At 43.6% G+C, this 16823-nt stretch overlaps 1 protein-coding gene across 1 annotated transcript in view; it reads right to left on the bottom strand.

Annotated features, from left to right (window-relative positions):
• SHISA5 (shisa family member 5) overlaps positions 1-16728 on the bottom strand; it is a 32227-nt gene extending 15499 nt beyond the window's left edge. Inside the window, exons 1-3 of the mRNA XM_081848591.1 lie at positions 16573-16728; positions 3414-3576; positions 938-1009 (exon numbers count right to left, since the gene is read on the bottom strand). Coding sequence (XP_081704717.1) covers positions 938-1009; positions 3414-3576; positions 16573-16642 — 305 coding nt within the window. The 5' untranslated portion in view covers positions 16643-16728. The remainder of the gene's footprint in view (positions 1-937; positions 1010-3413; positions 3577-16572) is intronic.
• Between the last annotated feature and the right edge of the window lie 95 nt (positions 16729-16823).

The following is a 16823-nucleotide window of genomic DNA, read 5'->3' as shown; positions in this document are numbered from 1 at the left end:
GATGGGAGTTGTAGTCCCAAAACATCTGGAGGGCCAAGTTTGGCCATGCCTGCATTAAGGTGACTGATTACTAAAAATAAAAACTAAAACTGGAAGTGTCACCATGGTCCCAAGCAGAACTGGCTTTAAAATAAATAAATAAATAAATAAATAAATAAATAAATAAATAAATAAATAAATAAATAAATAACCAACCAACCAACCAACCAACCAACCAACCAGGCAAGAGATTAAATTGTATATGGAAGTTATTAATCTGATGACTGACTTTCAACCACAACTATAACAATATTTTCAAGTAACAGAGACCCCATTAGCTAAAGTGGTGCTTCAGGTTAAGAACAGTTTCAGGTGAAGAACGGACCTCCAGAACGAATTAAGTACTTAACCTGAGGTACCACTGTATATCAGAAGAGTCTAAGGGCTTGGTAGACAAATGCCAACACAAAACTGGTTCATTAAATCACAAGACTGTCATTTACATGAATCTGAGAGTTCATGACCACCAACTTATACCAGCATCATGCTACATGAATTTAAAGAGAGTATTCCACAACAAGTAGTCTTAAGATTTCTAATTGTGGCTACAGGTATATTGAAACTCCATAAACATGCACCATGTGAACACAGCTTTTTACATATGCCATGAAGCAGGGCTTTCTAGTGTAACATATGATAAGAATTTTGTAGATTTGGCAAATCCACACCATGATCAACTCCAACCTGGAAACCAATGTCCCCACTGTGGAAGGACGTGTGGATCCAGAATTGGCCTCCACAATCACTTATCGACTCATTGTTAAAACCATGTTTATGGAAGACAATCTTACTTGGCTACGAGTGATCACCAAAGAAAAGAATGATAAGAATACATACAATTGCATGTATCACAGATATTATGTTAGTTAAATGTGTGTACATAAAACCACTTATTTACCTGGGTTGAGAGTCGATGCCAAAGTCGTTCGATTTGTACATCTCAAAGTCGATATCTGATTCTGATTCTGACCTGTAGTATAAAAACAAATGTAAGACTTTAATGTTTAGCAATAATTTCATCCTATGTAGCTATTCTTTACAATGTTATTCACGTGGCGTTAATATCTAGTGCAGGGAAGTCATACATGGAGAACTGTGCTTCTCAGCCATAAAGGGGAGTTTTTCCATTGAAAATAGAGATAGTTAGCCAGGAGCCTAAGATGAGTGAAAGTTTCCCAATCCTTTCCTCCCTCCAGTGCCTCTCAAACACCTGTGAAGGGTTAGGGGACCTCCTGAGCAAAGTGGAATTGGGCCCAGGGAACTGCTGGGAGAATGGGAATGACCCCATATTGAGTAAATAACCTTTTTCCTGTAAACCTCCTTCCATTCACTTAGGATTCAAGCCACTGTGTTTAAGATGCACCTTTAAATGCTGAAGCACCCCATGTATACTAAATTTTATCCTAAATGCAAAACAAAACAAGATTGTTTACATTTACCTCTAACCCCCAAAACCATGGTAAGTCAAGCAGCAAGCCAGGTAACTAAAACATCACAGTAAGACACTAAAAGGCCCATAAAAGGTTTGCCTAATTAGAATATTCTTCATCTGGTGGTAGAACATTAGAAGAGAGAAAGCCAAACAAACCTTCCACAGGAGAGAAATATGCAGCTGGTATGCAGCTGTCCCCACAAAACAGAGCCACAAAAAAGGCTCTCACACATTCCAAACAACCTAGCAGTCACCCGCAACCCGACAGAGGGAAGGGCATCCTTCTCCTCAGTTCTTAAGCGTGTGGGGAAATTACATGTGAGGAGACAGTACTTCAGGACCCAAGCCATTTAGGGATTTATAAGTAATAACTAACATTTTGAATTATGTCTGGAGCTGTGTTTGTAATAGCCAATGCAAAAGTTCTAAAATGGGTGCAATATATGCATGAAGCTCTGTTCCTGTGTGCACCAGAGTTGTTGCATTCTGAACTAAATGGAACCTTCAAAGGCCATGTATAATAGCCTACAGTCTTGCTGTAACCAAGCATGTGTCGCTATGATTTGGTCTGGCCTCACCAGAAATGGAAGCAGTTGGCACTGGGTCAAAGCCCCTTGGCCACAACAGCAAGGTCAGGTCCATCCAGGACTCCCCTCAAACTCCAAACCTTAAAATTTAAAGTGAGTGCTACTCCTTCAGGAACAGGCAGAAACCACCATGCCTCAGGAAAGGCTAACCCTGCCACAAAGAGAACCTATTGTCTGGATTAAGCTTCAATTTATAAACCCTGAGAGTAGCAAGACTGCCAGAATCAGTTTTCTAGGCAACGGGGAGACATGCAATGGGTCACTAGAATCCCACTCTGCAGCTTTTCCTTCTGTAGCTCAGCGGTTCTGGGAAAAGCTGAGGAGCTCATGGATCCTTTATTTGTCCCCAGACCAATTAACTGGAGAGTAGGAGGCACATGATGGGATCTCCCATGGTCTGGGAAGGGAGGTTTAAACCTCTCCATTTCTGTGTGCTGAGAAGGCAGGGGGCGAGTGCATGGGTGGCAGTGTGCGTGGCTGATAATGGACTGGGAGGAAGACTCTGTGTCTGCCTGAGAAGGAGGAGGCCGGTGAATGTGTCTCTCAACACACCACCCACCACCAAATATTGCTGCCTGGGCTGAGAAGGCTGCCATAGGGCAATGGCCAATATGTTGAGCAGCAGTCCACCCCGGACAACCTCCCAGAAAGGACATATTGCAGAATGATGCCCCAAAGACCTATCTCTGACAGGTGGTCTAGAAATATACGGTTATCAATAATGGGTTTTTTTAATTTAAAAAAACTGCTTTGAGGACTAGTAGAACTGGTAGGGATGCATTATCCCCACCATCACCTCGCCCTGGCAAAAAATATATTCTTTTGGCACAGATTGTCAAATAAGGCAGCCCAAGTCCTCTTGGCCCCATTCCGAAGTTGGAATGAAATACGACTGGATAATCCATTTCATTCAAGAACCTCAGATACTGAAATGGCAGAAATGTGCTCAAGCAGCTTTCCAAAGACTGAGCATTTTACACTGGCCTATCATTATCTAACATTGTTGGGTCAAGGGAGGATTTAAAAAAAAAAAAAAAAAGCTTTAGTACAGCCATCTTAAACTTGGGTAGAACCACATTTCCCTGTATGAAGGCAATTCAATCCTCAAGACCCATGTAGGCACACAAGACCTGGTCTCTTTTATAAACCAAGACAGGTAAGGATATGAAGGCTATCTTACACTTCCAAAGATTTTTGTCGACAAAATTGAAAATTATCCTTAAGGAAAGAAAACGCAGGTATGATGGGCACACAACGGAATTCAATTTTAACTATGGCATCCAAGTCAATATGAGCAATTTAATCTGCAAAGTGTCAAGCAAAACTTTCACAGTGAGCTGAGTCTCCAGTCATACCTTTCTGCATCACATACAAGTTGCTCATATTTAACCAATCTTAGCATGCCGTCTGAGCAGCAATATCGGTTGTTGCAAGTCCCACAGCAGAATGCTGGACAAGATATTGCTGATATCAGAATTCCATTAAAATTGGTGTATTCTGTGCAGTCTTCACAGAAACCTGAAAATAAAGTCAAACAAACAAGTCATTGCGCTACACATGTTCCACAACAAATTCACTACAAATCAGCATAGCCTCTTTTTATTTGGATCTCCTGGAAATTATATACCAACATGCACAAGCTTCTGACTTGTAACCCTAAATAGTACATCACTGGAAGGAAGAGAATGATCTCATTCAGAAGGAAAAGGTTATTGAAAGTAGCATTTATGAGCATCTAGTAAAACCCGTGAGGGAAATGTATATGGGGGAGGAGAGCTGCCAAGCGTTGTGTGTTTTACATGGCTTACATTTTTCTACAATCCATCGTGAAAGAAACAATCTGTTACAAAAGAAGTGCTATCTGCATAAACAGCTAGGTGCCCAAAAATGGCTGCTACCACCTCCTTGGTTTGGGCAGCTAAAAGAAACTTCTGAATATAGTCCTTGCCTGCATCACCAGTTCAGCTTTCTCTTGCTTTGATTATTGGCTAGAGCAGAAAACCACTATTTACTACTTAAACATTTATATTCTGCCCTTAAAGTGTGGTGTTTGAGACAGCCCTTGAGTATTCTCTCTGTCTCTGTCTCGCATACTCTCTCTCTGTGTGTGATGCATCTCCCAGGCTCTTGCTTTAATTTGAGTCAAGGGCACAAACAAAAATGATGTGGGAGATCTGTGATCGGGGTCTCATGGTTGTTGTTTTAAAAAATTGCTGTATGGAGCTCCAGAACTGGAGAACAATGGTGTCAATGGCTAATCCAACCTTGCCTTTCTCCTCCCCATGATTTTTCCAAAGCAGCTGTTTGTTCTTCTGGAGGAGCAATCATGATATCACAAGTCTTTGGCTTGAATCCAGACTTGTTCTTCCACAAAAGGAAGGGCTCCTTCCATTCACTGAACAGCTTTCAATCCAGTGGAAACTCCCATTGGTATAAGTGGGAGTGGGGGAAGAATGTAACTATCATTGATTTCTCCTTTCCTGTGCACCCCTGCATCATCTCTCACACTGTTCTGGAGGGCTGCCCAACCTCATTTCAGGAGGGCCAACAGGAAGAAGGATTCTGCAAAAAACCACTTCACCTTCTTCTGCCAGTGACAGCATCCCAAGAATGGGAGTCTGCTCACTGGATCCAAGTATTTTTGTTAATCTGAAACATCAGTTGAAAATTAAAAAACAACAACATATCATCAGTTTTTAAACACTGTCAGAAATAAAATCTCTTCCAAGGTATCAGGCTTAAGCGGTACTTCTGGATAGTCCCAAAATATATTGGCCTGAAAAGCTCAACAAAATACAGCTATTTTATTTTATTTATTTTAATATCACACTTCAATATAAATTGCTAGGGCAGAATTAAACTACAAATAAAACAGATCCAAACAATTATTAAAAATGCACAAAACCTAAAAGGCAGCAAGATCTCAAAAGACAGGGAAAAGCAACAAACAGGTCTAAAATTTCATCTCAAAGGTTCTGTCCTATGTCTAACATAACAAGTTAAGTGCCAGGCAGAATGCTCTGAACTTGAAGTGAGCACTCCATAGTTAGAATGCAAGCACTGAAAAGGTCCCCTAGTTCCTGGTGGCTTACCAAACTCACCACAGATGGTAGGGGCACCTACAGAAGGCTCTCTGCATCTTGATGTACAGTGCCAGCTGCCACCAAGGTGAAAGCCAGAATTTTGAATTGGGTCTGGAAATGGACAGGGAAGCCAACCCCAGTGAGTAATCCACTAACTGGACTTTGCAAACCATCTGCAAAAGCAACCTCAAACAGAGTGCTTTACATTAGTCTAACCTTGAGAAGGTTAATTGAGGCCAGGCTGTCTCTGTCCAGGTAAGGTGTTCACTGGTCCACAAGCCTTAGCTGGTATAAGGAACAGTGGCGTAGCGTGGGGGGTGCAGGGGGGGCCGGCCGCACCGGGCGCAACATCTGGGGTTAGGGCAAATCCACGGGTTAGGGGGCGCAAATCCACGGGTTAGGGGGCGCAAATTACTTGCCTTGCCCCGGGTGCTGACAACCCACGCTACGCCACTGATAAGGAACTCTATACTGCAGAAGCAACCTATGCTTCTAATAAGATAGATAGATCAAGGGCCATCCCACAATGTGAAAACTTTTTTCTTGGACGAACCGGGAGTGTTATCTCATCAAGCACAGGATGAGCACCACTTCTCCCACTTCTCTAGACAGATAATACACTCACTCATGATACCTCTGTCTTCAGTTTATCAGCCTTCATCCAGTCTAATACCGCAGCCAGACATAAACTGGGTAATTCAAAAGATTGAACCTCACAGCAAGATACTCAATATATTTACTTGGAAACATGCCAAACAGTAAAGAATCAACCTAACTTTCTACTAAGTCTGTTCAGGATTGCAACATTAACCTCAAACTGGGGGGAAATGTTCTCTCACTCCATTATTGTTGTGATAAGCAGGAGCTCTAAGCCTTCTGAAGGGTCCACCACTGTGCCACTGGTTTCTTCCTGCTTATTTCAAACTTAATTGAAATGAAACTCAAAAATAGATTTGCTTTCCACAAGTTGACACATATGATTAAACGCTGTAAAGCAAACTAGCAAGACAACTATAATTAGCAATGTTTAATTCAAACCTACATCAGCTGCCAGTTATTTTCCAGGCTTAGTTGAAGGCACTGATTACAATATTTAAAAGTATTCATGGCCTGGAAACTGCATATTCAAGGACCAAGTCAGACATCTATGTGTCTGTTTAACATGTATCTGTCAGTTTGAATATTCACAGGTGTGAAGGGGTGCATGGAGGACGGGAGCAAAACTAACCCCTCAACACCCCACTGCTTTGATTCCCTCCCCAGTCCAGCTCCAATAGTGGAAGTGATCTAGCCGAGGGGCAGGGCGGGGAGTAGTGGTTGCACTCCAATGAGTAAACAAAGTTTCCCACCCATACTAACATGTGCATGTTTAACAAACACGTGCACATTTGGTTTGGCTGCCCTTCCCTTGTGCTGGTCTCCCCACTTCTGAAGATTGTCTACTACAGCTCTATCCTTCTTCTAGAGAAGTCAAGAGCAGTGGCCAGCAGGCACAGAAACTTTGCAATACTGCCCCAATGATTTTGACTCCCTGAAGAAGATTTTTGCTGGCCTTTCAGACTTCAAGGAGGGAGTCCATCCAAAGTCATAGTTTGCTATTGATACTGAAGTAATCTGGGGTTTGTTATCTATGGTTTTTAGGCTGCTGTCCTTCACAGAGTTGCCTGGCAGTAAGTCTTATTGCTTAATGATTTTTGCACTGATTGTGTTAGGTGCCCTGAACAGCTAATTATGCCCAGGCCAGACATAAACATTTATTTTTTTTCCAGTTGTTTCCCATAGTGGGTACATGTGCTTTTATAACAACCTTCTGCCTTTTATAACAACTGTCAACATGCCTGCATTTCTAGAGATTGCGCCCATAGTGTTTGCATACTTTGGAGAGGACTCTAAATCCTTTATAAGGGCTAAAGTAGACATGACACTGAGGACATGTTTCCCACTGCGATCCCAATTATCAGCCCACCAGGGGATGCTATTAGCATTTCTGAAAACTATATGTTGAATGCAAGCACATGCTTAACAAAATGTCTAATTAGGCTCTGAATTGAATGCTTTGATCTGGTTCAGATAATCAAATTCTGGCCTGTTATCCTGGTCTGTTAAATGACATTAAGTCCCAAATGGGCCAAATTTTTGTACTTTGCTTTTACAACATCTTGTTGTTTCTCTGCACAAAAGTTGCTTTATACAGAGCAGGTGGGGGTGGGGGTACAGATCACTGGATTCCAACTATGAGTCCTAAGGGAATGCTGTCAGTTTAAAGGAACAGACTAAAATACTGCATGGGCCAATGAGCTGCTATAGATCTGATAAGCCATACAGAAAAAACACAGGAGGAAAAAGATAAATTATCACTTCAAAACACAACTGCGGCATCCTCAATTGTCTCCTAATTCCTCCTGACATTCAAAGCTATCTTAATAAATTCTTAATCTAATCCAGGCTGTTTTTCTTGTAGACCAGGAAGACAACACTGAACACTTAGGAGATGCTGCCTGCATGGAGGAAATAAAGGTTGCTACTTTCCCCCCATTCCCCTTTTCTCAATCTGCTGCCTTTTAACACATTTCCTGCACATGAGAAGGAAGGAACCAGACCACACCGCTGCTTTATTTCCTGTGCATTTGAAGAGGAGGTGCTTTTTAATCAAAGGTCTCCCTTGCTTGATTCTCAGAGCTATGTCAAGAAGGGCTCACCCAGAACACCTTTTGTGCCATAAGCTCCATGTTCAAGTGTGGGGTTTTGGGGTCCCATATTTCACCACTGAACTAGAGAAAACGGCAATTGGGTTTTCCATGGAAAGCCATTTGCTCTGGTACAGCATTAAAATGAGTGTCTTCCTGTGGAAAATGCCAGGGCAAAATTTTAAAGCACTGCTTCGACACAGAGCTTTAAAACATGGTGCAAAAGGAAGTCTGGGGCCTATAGTTGAAAGCAAGATAGATACAATTATGCTAGACATGGAATTTCATATTAGATACCAAGCTGATTAAAAAGTACTAACTTTTTTTATATAATCATTTTAATTACTTTTACATATAATCACATTGCATAACATCTTGACTAACATCTTGACACTGCCCATTTCATGAAGAACCTGAGGCTCTAAAGATCTTTCTAAAGATTGTAGCCATGGGGAAATAGGGCCATAACTCAGTGGCTGAACACAAGCCATGCAGAAGTTTCCGGGTTCAGTCCCTGGAGACTCCAGGTAGGGCTGGAAGAGATCCCCTGCCTGGATCTCTGGAGATCCACTGCTAGTCAGTGCCGGCAGTTCTGAGCTACAGGGATCAATGGTCTGATCTGGTATAAGGCAGCTTCCTATATTCCTATTATAGCAGCAGATACATTAGTTGATGAAGCTTGGTCTGTTTCAATATCATCATCACCATCATCAATTAAATATTCAAAGTGGGGAGCCAGGGGTTCAATTTAGAGAGCAATTGGCAGGAGCAAGTTAAACCCTTCCTACTGTCCATCACATATTATTTTGAACCCAGGATGCTTAAAAAAAGAGAAATAGTTTCACTAAAACATGCATTACTGCATTTATTGAAAGCGTTGGTGGCTCCCAAAGAGAGGTTTCCCAAGGGTGAAATCCTGCAAAAGCGATCACTATGGCTGGGTGGTGTCCCCTCCCCCCACCATATGGTCCCTGTGGGTACACATGCACCCAGTAAGGCTTTCCCTGGCATCCATGAGAAAACCTGAACCCACAGAAACAAAAACTGGCTGGTTGACCGGAAGCTTTCTTCATCCCGCCACTGCTCTTCTCTCCTTACTGACTTCTTTCTCTGATTGGAATTCCTCCCTTCCCTTGGAAATTCTGGCCAGAGTAAAGGAGACAATGAGCTATGGTGGATGTGGTTTGTGAAATGGGAAATGTGTGGGTGCGAAATGCAAGTGGCTATGGGTGCCATGTGGGGAGAGGGGTGGGGGAGATGAAATAGAGGAGACTGTTTTTGGCAAAGTAGCAAGGCACATAGGCTTTCTTATCTTGTAGAGACGGGGGCAGGGGTGGGGAGAGACAGAAGTTGGAGGCATTCCTTGTTTTTAGCAGCAGCAAAGCCAACATACTTCCCACCCAGCTCTGTGGGGAATGGTTGGAAATCTTCTCAGGGATCTGCTCTGTAAAGGCCCCACAGAAGTGGGCTGAGTGGCTGGGGAGCAGTTCTGCAACTCTCCCCAACTAAATAACTCAGTGAGGCAAAAGTACCTCTACACCTGTGGCTTTGCTCTCCTTCCCTCTGTGATCTACTTCACACCCACCCACCCGACAGTATTTTCCCCTGTGGCGAGCATATGCCAAACCTATTGTGTGGGTTCAATTCATTGTGTAGGTTCAACTTGTGATCCATTCTTGACTGCCTTCATAAGCCCCTCTTTTAATTTGATGGTGGCTTGGAGAGGAGACAACTTGTAAAAATCAATAAGGACAACGACCTGGATCAATGTTCTTTTGCCATGGTGGCACTGGAAAGTGCTGGATAGGTGATTGTTTTACAATTCAGTCCATGAAAGACAGATGTAATCTGAATGTTGATGGGGGCTAGGGGACAACCTATGTGAAAATCATGCAAATGCTGCATAATAGCCATTTTGTGACTGGTGGTTTTTTCAGAATTCTGTATGTACCTACAAATCCCCAGAAGGTTGGGGTCCCCTGTACTACAGAACAAGCTCCACTGAATATAATGAAACTTATTTCCAAGTAAAAATGCCAGCAACTGATCTGTGGGGTCCCAAAGAGCACAGTTTGGGCCAAATGTTTTTTACACAAAGCCACAAGGAGTGGTCATTAAGACGTGTGGCATGGCGTCATCAGAATGCAGATGGCACCCAGTTCTATTTTTTCTGCAACACTTGAATCAGGAGAGGCTGTGTGTGTCCTAAATTAGGGTCTAGATGAAGTCATAGGCTAAATGAGGACCAGTAAATCGTGATACAACAGACCCTGTGGTTGGGTGGTTGCCAAGTCTGGAAACTGTGTTGTGTAGCCGGAAGGGGTTGCACTCACTCTGAAGCTACATATGCATAGTTCCAGTTACAGATAGGTAGCCGTGTTGGTCTGCCATAGTCAAAACAAAACAAATTCCTTCCAGTAGCACCTTAAAGACCAACTAAGTCAGTTCTTGGTATGAGCTTTCGTGTGCATGTGTATCTGAAGAAGTGTGCATGCACACGAAAGCTCATACCAAGAACTGACTTAGTTGGTCTTTAAGGTGCTACTGGAAGGAATTTGTTTTGTTTTGACTACATATGCATAGTTCAGGCGTCTTGCTAGATCCACCACTGTCACAAGAGGTCCAGGTGACCTCAGCAGCTTTGAGCACCTATTACCAACTTTGCAAATGTTGGCATACCAACTACGGCACAACCATTCTTGGACAGGGGTGGTCTTGCTACATTGGCCCACACACACTGCTATCCTCGTGATTAGGCTACTGTAGTGCACTTCATGCAGGAATACAGTGGTTCAGAAGCTGCAGCTGGTGCAAAATGCATCTGCTAGGGTGCTTAGTGGAACAACCAGCCTTACACATACTACACTGGATGTTCAAAATCTGCACTGCCTGATTACTAACTATCAAGCCAACTTCAAGGTTTTGCCTCTGCCATTTAAAGCTCTTGACTGCCTCCTGCAGTACAGATCCAGCTAAACTTTTAAGATCTTCCAAGGAGACCCTGCTGGCCATTCCGCAAACAGCAGATTGTCACTGTCTCCATGGTAGCACCCACCTTGGGCAATCTGTGAAGCAGAGACGGTAATGGCTTTCAATTGCCTCTTTAAGATGAACATGTTTACCCAAGCTTTCATGGGCTCTTACTCTTAATTATTTCTTTGTACAGTTTTATCTGTGACATATGGTTGTGTACTATTTTTAGCTTGGTTTTCCAGGAAGTATTTGTTTGGTTTTCAGGAAGTAGCATTTTTGTTGGTTTTATGTAAGCCACTTGGAGGTGCTATTGTATTAAGTGGTACAGAAATATAATAAATAAATAAATACACAAATCTCCAACCAACCATTCATCGCAGGAGCACAGAAAATACTTCTCCACCAGCACTGCAATAGAAGGCCTTACACTATTGGTCCTCTAGCCATAGTTAGGAGATCAGAAATGAGCTGCAGGCTTACATGCTATCCTCTCCTGTGGTTATTCCCCTTCCTTGATCAATATTAATATTGGGGTAGTGAATGTTATTTCTGCACTGATGTTAATCATGGTAAAGAGACCAGCACTGCTGCATTATGTACTGGCTACAGTAAAACTTTCAGATTAGGACTAAAGGAGGAGTGTCATGGGCCAGAGAGCACTCTGCACAACCAGTGGCGTAGCATAGTAGCACGTTGCCCCGGGCACATTTTCTGGAGGAGGAGCCCCCACAACAGGTTCCCATCAGACCCTGGCTCTGGAGCTGCGGAGGCAGCTTCCTTCAATGGAGCTCTACTTCTGGGTCATGCCTGACCCGGGGGAGTCAGTGGCAGAGAGCTGTCGCCCCTCTCCTGGGTGGGGATGTGCCACATGCAGTTCCTCCACAGCGGAGAGAAGCTGTGGGTGTGAGGTGAGCCACAGCCGGCTCCATTTGTGCCCTGCCTCCCTCAGGGCGTGCCCCAGCCCCTGGCCTGTGTTTGGACACGCTCCACCACAGTGCACAACTAAACAGCCTTGTAATGCTCAAAGCCACATTTCTGCCCAAGATTACGACTCCAACTTAGTTACTAAAATGCCATAGAAGTCCATCACAGTACTTTCAGTTATAAAGTATCTGGTTACTTATACCGTATAAAAGATCGAATAGGCTGCTCGGGATAGTTACATGGGTGTTGATGAACACTCCTTTATCAACTGAAGAAATCTTTTCACAGTGAAATGATCTCATACCACTCATGCATTTTTAATCTCTAGGAGCGTAGGTGTATTGGAAGGAAAGGGAGACCTTTCACTCCCTTCTATACTGAATGGCAGCCACTCTCTAGGTTACAGGCTGTTCAGAGCTCTGCATGGAAATGTTGGGGATCGAACCCTACATTGAACCTGTGCTATATGCCCCTGAGCTGCGAGTGTTCCCTCTGGAATCACTTTTCACAGCCTCACAAACTAAGGCTTAAAATGTGGCAGTCGTCCCACAAAAGGAAAATTATATGTTATGAATTAGATGGTGTTGTCGCAGATATAGGCTCAGAGGCCTGTTGCATTAAATGGCTTCAAGAATGGTCTCAGAAAAAAAAAATGTAAAAATGATTCCAGTATGCAGCCAAGGTCAAAGATTAGTGACATCTGAAAGGCTACAAACTTTGCAAGTTTTACAGTCAAGGTTATGCAGTATAAAGCACAGTCATATAAAGACAAACAGTCTTGCAACCTTGGAATTGACATGATACAATTTTTCATTCCCGAAACAGATAAAAAAAAAACTGCAAGCCCTTTTTATGGGGGGGGGGGCGCAGGGAGTACAAGCAAAGGCAGCACAATTAAACAGTGGGGGAAATTCAATGTAACACTAAGCATATTGCTTCATCAGCACGAACAGATGAAACAAACTACCCTGTCCGACCCCACACCCCACCCTGTTCCAGTGGTTCTCAAGACCCTCCACCAAGTCAATTTGGAAGAGGAAGGGGGGAAGCCCCATTGAGCTAATGGAAGTCCTAGTGCAATGAAGTTGCTACATAACTAACTTAGGTTCATTCACTTCATTGGACCTTCTGTGAGGGCTAGGTTGACTACAGCCCAGAATTTACCATTTGCAGACAGAATCTAGGTCGATGAATAACTGGGCTAATATACACACTGGGTTATATATGACTGCTACACAGAGGACTTCCACTGTATGCACACACCATGGTAAGTTATGGTATTACAAATTTAATATGAATAAATAAGCTTTTAATTTTGAGTGACAAACCACCAGTTTTTTCTCTAATGGCCAATGAGACTAGAGAAACATGCTTGAGTACTTCCTTGTGTGGAATGCTGGGTTGTCCCTCCCCTTTTCAGTGGTAACAACTTACCGGTAATTTGTTAAAAAGAACACTTGTTTCCTTCAGATATCATTTGCAAAATGTTCTGCTCAGCTACAAACAATGCACTAGTTCAAGAAGTATAGAGCAGAAGACAACAGCATTAAATGTATATTTATTTAGTGGTAGCAGTGTGCAAAAAAATCTAAACAAATGTATGTCCCTTCTAGAAAATATTGTTTTGTGTTAATACTTGGATTCCTTTAGCCTTTCTTAAAGGCCCAACCTTTAAGGGAAGAGAATGTACTTTATCTTGACTTTTGCATTATTTACAGTGCACTTGGATACACTGTGCAATGAGACTTGCCTCCAGGTAAATGAATACAGAATTATAGCCTTAGTCCATCCTGCTACATCTACTGACAAATATTTTTTGCTTTTTTTATTTAGTAGCTTAATATTATCTGAGAATTGTAAAAGTTTTCAGTCTCTCTTTCCGCTTCCACAGAAAAGTTACTCCATGTTCTAATGCTCCCACAAATCAAACAAGTTTCCTTATATATAGCTCTTATTTTCTCTCCATTTGATAGCTTTCTAATGTTTATTTTTCTGTGGTGAGTTACTGCTTAACTTTTATCCTAAGCTGCCTTAAGCACTTTTTAAAAAACAGAAACACAGACTATAAATCTTTTAAATACAAATACCTTTGTTGCTATAACTGTTTTCGTGCCCTTCACTATCAACACTTCTTTTTTAAAAAATTGTTTTTATTAAATATTTTCTTGGGTTACAAACGTACACACATCACCTCTGTTTTCAGATCACAGACCCAGGTTTTGATTTGTTCAAACACCAGCAACTACTCCTTAAGCCCTTAGGCATCAGCCTCTGGTTTAAAGTGTGTATTTGCCCCTGCAGCAAAAGTCCATGACAACCTTTTAAACAAAAACAAAATTCTTCCCTTTATGCTGCGTTCCCTCAACCCCACTTCTGCACAAGATCATCAACTGCTCCTTTCATAGCCTCAATTCTTCTATAATGGAAATTTCCTGTGTTATAAAAAGCTGTGTTGGGAGCAACGTAAATCATGGATGGGGAAGCATATGAGAAAAGTGGGAGGTGCTCCATCAAATGTGCTGGGAAAGGGAGAAAGGGTGGCTTCCCACTACCATGGGCACCACATAAGCACAAAGCATAAAATCCCACTTTGCAGCTTCTTGCAGTCTTTTCCATGAAACCCTCAGTTAATCTTCAGGGGCCTCTAATCTCCTGTGCCTTCACACCCCACCTTTTAAAACAAACAAACAAACAAACAAACAAACAAACAAACAAACACAAACAAACCCTTTTCTCTTCCTTCCCTCTGTTCTCTGCACAGCAAAATGTTTAGCACAGGCCTGCATTATTTGGGGCCCTGATGAGCTGAATGCAGGCCCCCAACCATGCCCCTGAGACTTGCCAGGTGCTCACCAACTCCCTTGCTTTTGAAATTCCTGGCAACAAAAGTCCGGTGGTTTTAGTGGGAGGGTGTGTATTTTAGGGCTGGAAAACCTTTGGCCTTCGAGGTGTAGCTGAACTGCGAGTCCCATCATCCCTGACCATTGAGAATGATGGCTAGGGCTGATGGGGGTTGGAGTCCAAAAGCACCTGGAAGGCCAAAGGTTCCCCAGCTCTGTTTTATGGCAAAGGCAGGCAGATGGTGACACCAGAAATGCAAAGCCTGGCCCCTCAGGAAGGCCTTTGGGGGCTAACAAGGCACAGCATGCTTTGACTTATACTAATTATACTTTGGGTTGTACTATGTGTGCTTTCTTTGTGTAGTAGTTGTTATACAAAAAAGCAGGAAGTTTACTGAGCTCCTGATCAGCTGTGTTTAGCTTAGGACCACAACTTACACATTTCTGCTTTAGCTTTTAAGTGCCTCTAGCCATATACATAAACAATTTTTTTAAATGTCCAGAACAAACTTAGTTGGTCTCTAAGGTGCTACTGGACAATTTTTAAAATTTATTTATTTCGACTGTGTCACACCAACATGGCTACCTACCTGAATCTAGCCAAATACATTCATCTCCCTTTTACTGGAAGTCACCATGTACATCGGTACCTGTTGCTCATCTTCTTCACACTGCCTAAATTTAGAGTGTAACTTTAAGCAACTGTATTAATAATTTTGTGTGAAACACCTCTTGGTCAAGTAACTTCTCCCTCAGCTGTTAGTTCCTTCAGAGGAAGAAGAAGAAGAAGAAGAAGAAGAAGAAGAAGAAGAAGAAGAAGAAGAAGAAAGTGCTTTCTCCTTTTCTTCCTCTTCTATAATGGCCTTGTGTGAACCACTCTAGTCTAACCTTGCCTGCTTCACCATTGTTGCCCAAGTCCCCTCTACTCCATTCCTAGGATTTCAGTTGCCTGCTTCAAAATCTACTGCATCTCTCCTAGCAAGGGCAACCCTGTCATAAAGTGACATACAGCAGATTACTTTGGTCTCAGTACTGGAACACAAAAGCCTCCTACCTCTAACATTTGTGTCTTGCCCTCCCCATTTTATAAGCTTGGGACAGAAAACTGTAGGGAGCAGAGATTCTTTTACTTCCAACAATTAGCTTATATTATCCCCCCAATAGCTCTAAGCCAGAGTGGAATGGGTGGTTTTTGTAGTAGTAGTAGTAATAATAATAATAATAGTCTGAAACTAATGCTAATGTTCAAACCTTCGCTGTCTTTTATTTATGACAAGAAGTCTTATTTATAAAGATCTTGAGGTGCAGACACGCAATTCTGAAACGCAGCAGACCTAGTCGTAGTAGACAATCGGGTGTTAACCGCTCCCCCCCCCCCCCACGCCAGTCTGGGAATATGAAAGGCGGATTTTGGTGAGTCCGATGGCAGTGACAGTTGAGAACAAGCTCACAAAAGAGGCCTCGGAGGTTTTAAGAAAGCAAAAACAAAAACCGGGAGATTCAGACACATGCACGCATGATGAGCCCCGAGTGGGGCCTCGGCGAAGCCCGAACCAACGGAGAAGGCCCCTTAATCAAACATGAGAAGGACAGAGGGAGCGCCAGCTTCTCCCTCGCCTCGAAAGCCCTGGATGTCTGTCTGCTCAGTGCATCTCCTTTCTTAGAAGGTGCCCAGTGTCCGAGAAGGGCGCCTTACTTAGCCTCCCCCCCCCCCCGCTTGCCATCCACAGCGGATGCGCAGAGCACCGCCGAGCCGCCACCAGCTGCTTCTTGGTCGCTGAAACGCAGAGCCGGCCACTTCTGCGCCTCCCCGCTTGCTGACGCCTCGGCTCCCCCTCGGAGGAACTTCTCCCGGGGCAACCCGCCAGCAACCCGCTCCTCGTCCCTCTTCCCTTCCCACCATTGTTGACGCCAGGCAGGCAGGCAGGCAGGCAGCCCTCGCCCCCCTCCTCCTCCGCCCCCAGGGTCTCAGAAAAGTCCCCCTCAACTTCCTAGCGCGTCACTCACCGCCGGGCGCCAGGAGAAAGAGCGCCAGGAAGGCACAGGAGGCCAGGAAAGGGCTCCGGGCGCAGGCCATCCTCCTCCTCCTCCTCCCCTCAGTCAGCCCGCGAGCAGCTGCCACAGACCCACCGGGACGACTCCGCGCCTCACTACTGAGTGGCTCGCCTTGCCCGAAAGCCAAGAGCCACGGCCACGCCTCCTCCCGCCCCCTCCTCCTCCGGCTGCTTTTGCTCCCTGCGAGCGCCTGAGCGAAATGG

Source organism: Podarcis erhardii, assembly GCF_964252035.2.
Source record: "Podarcis erhardii genome assembly, chromosome: 2".
Classification (NCBI taxonomy): domain Eukaryota; kingdom Metazoa; phylum Chordata; class Lepidosauria; order Squamata; family Lacertidae; genus Podarcis; species Podarcis erhardii.
The sequence above is the reverse complement of the archived record's forward strand: the minus strand, read 5'-3'. Positions and strand labels throughout refer to the sequence as shown.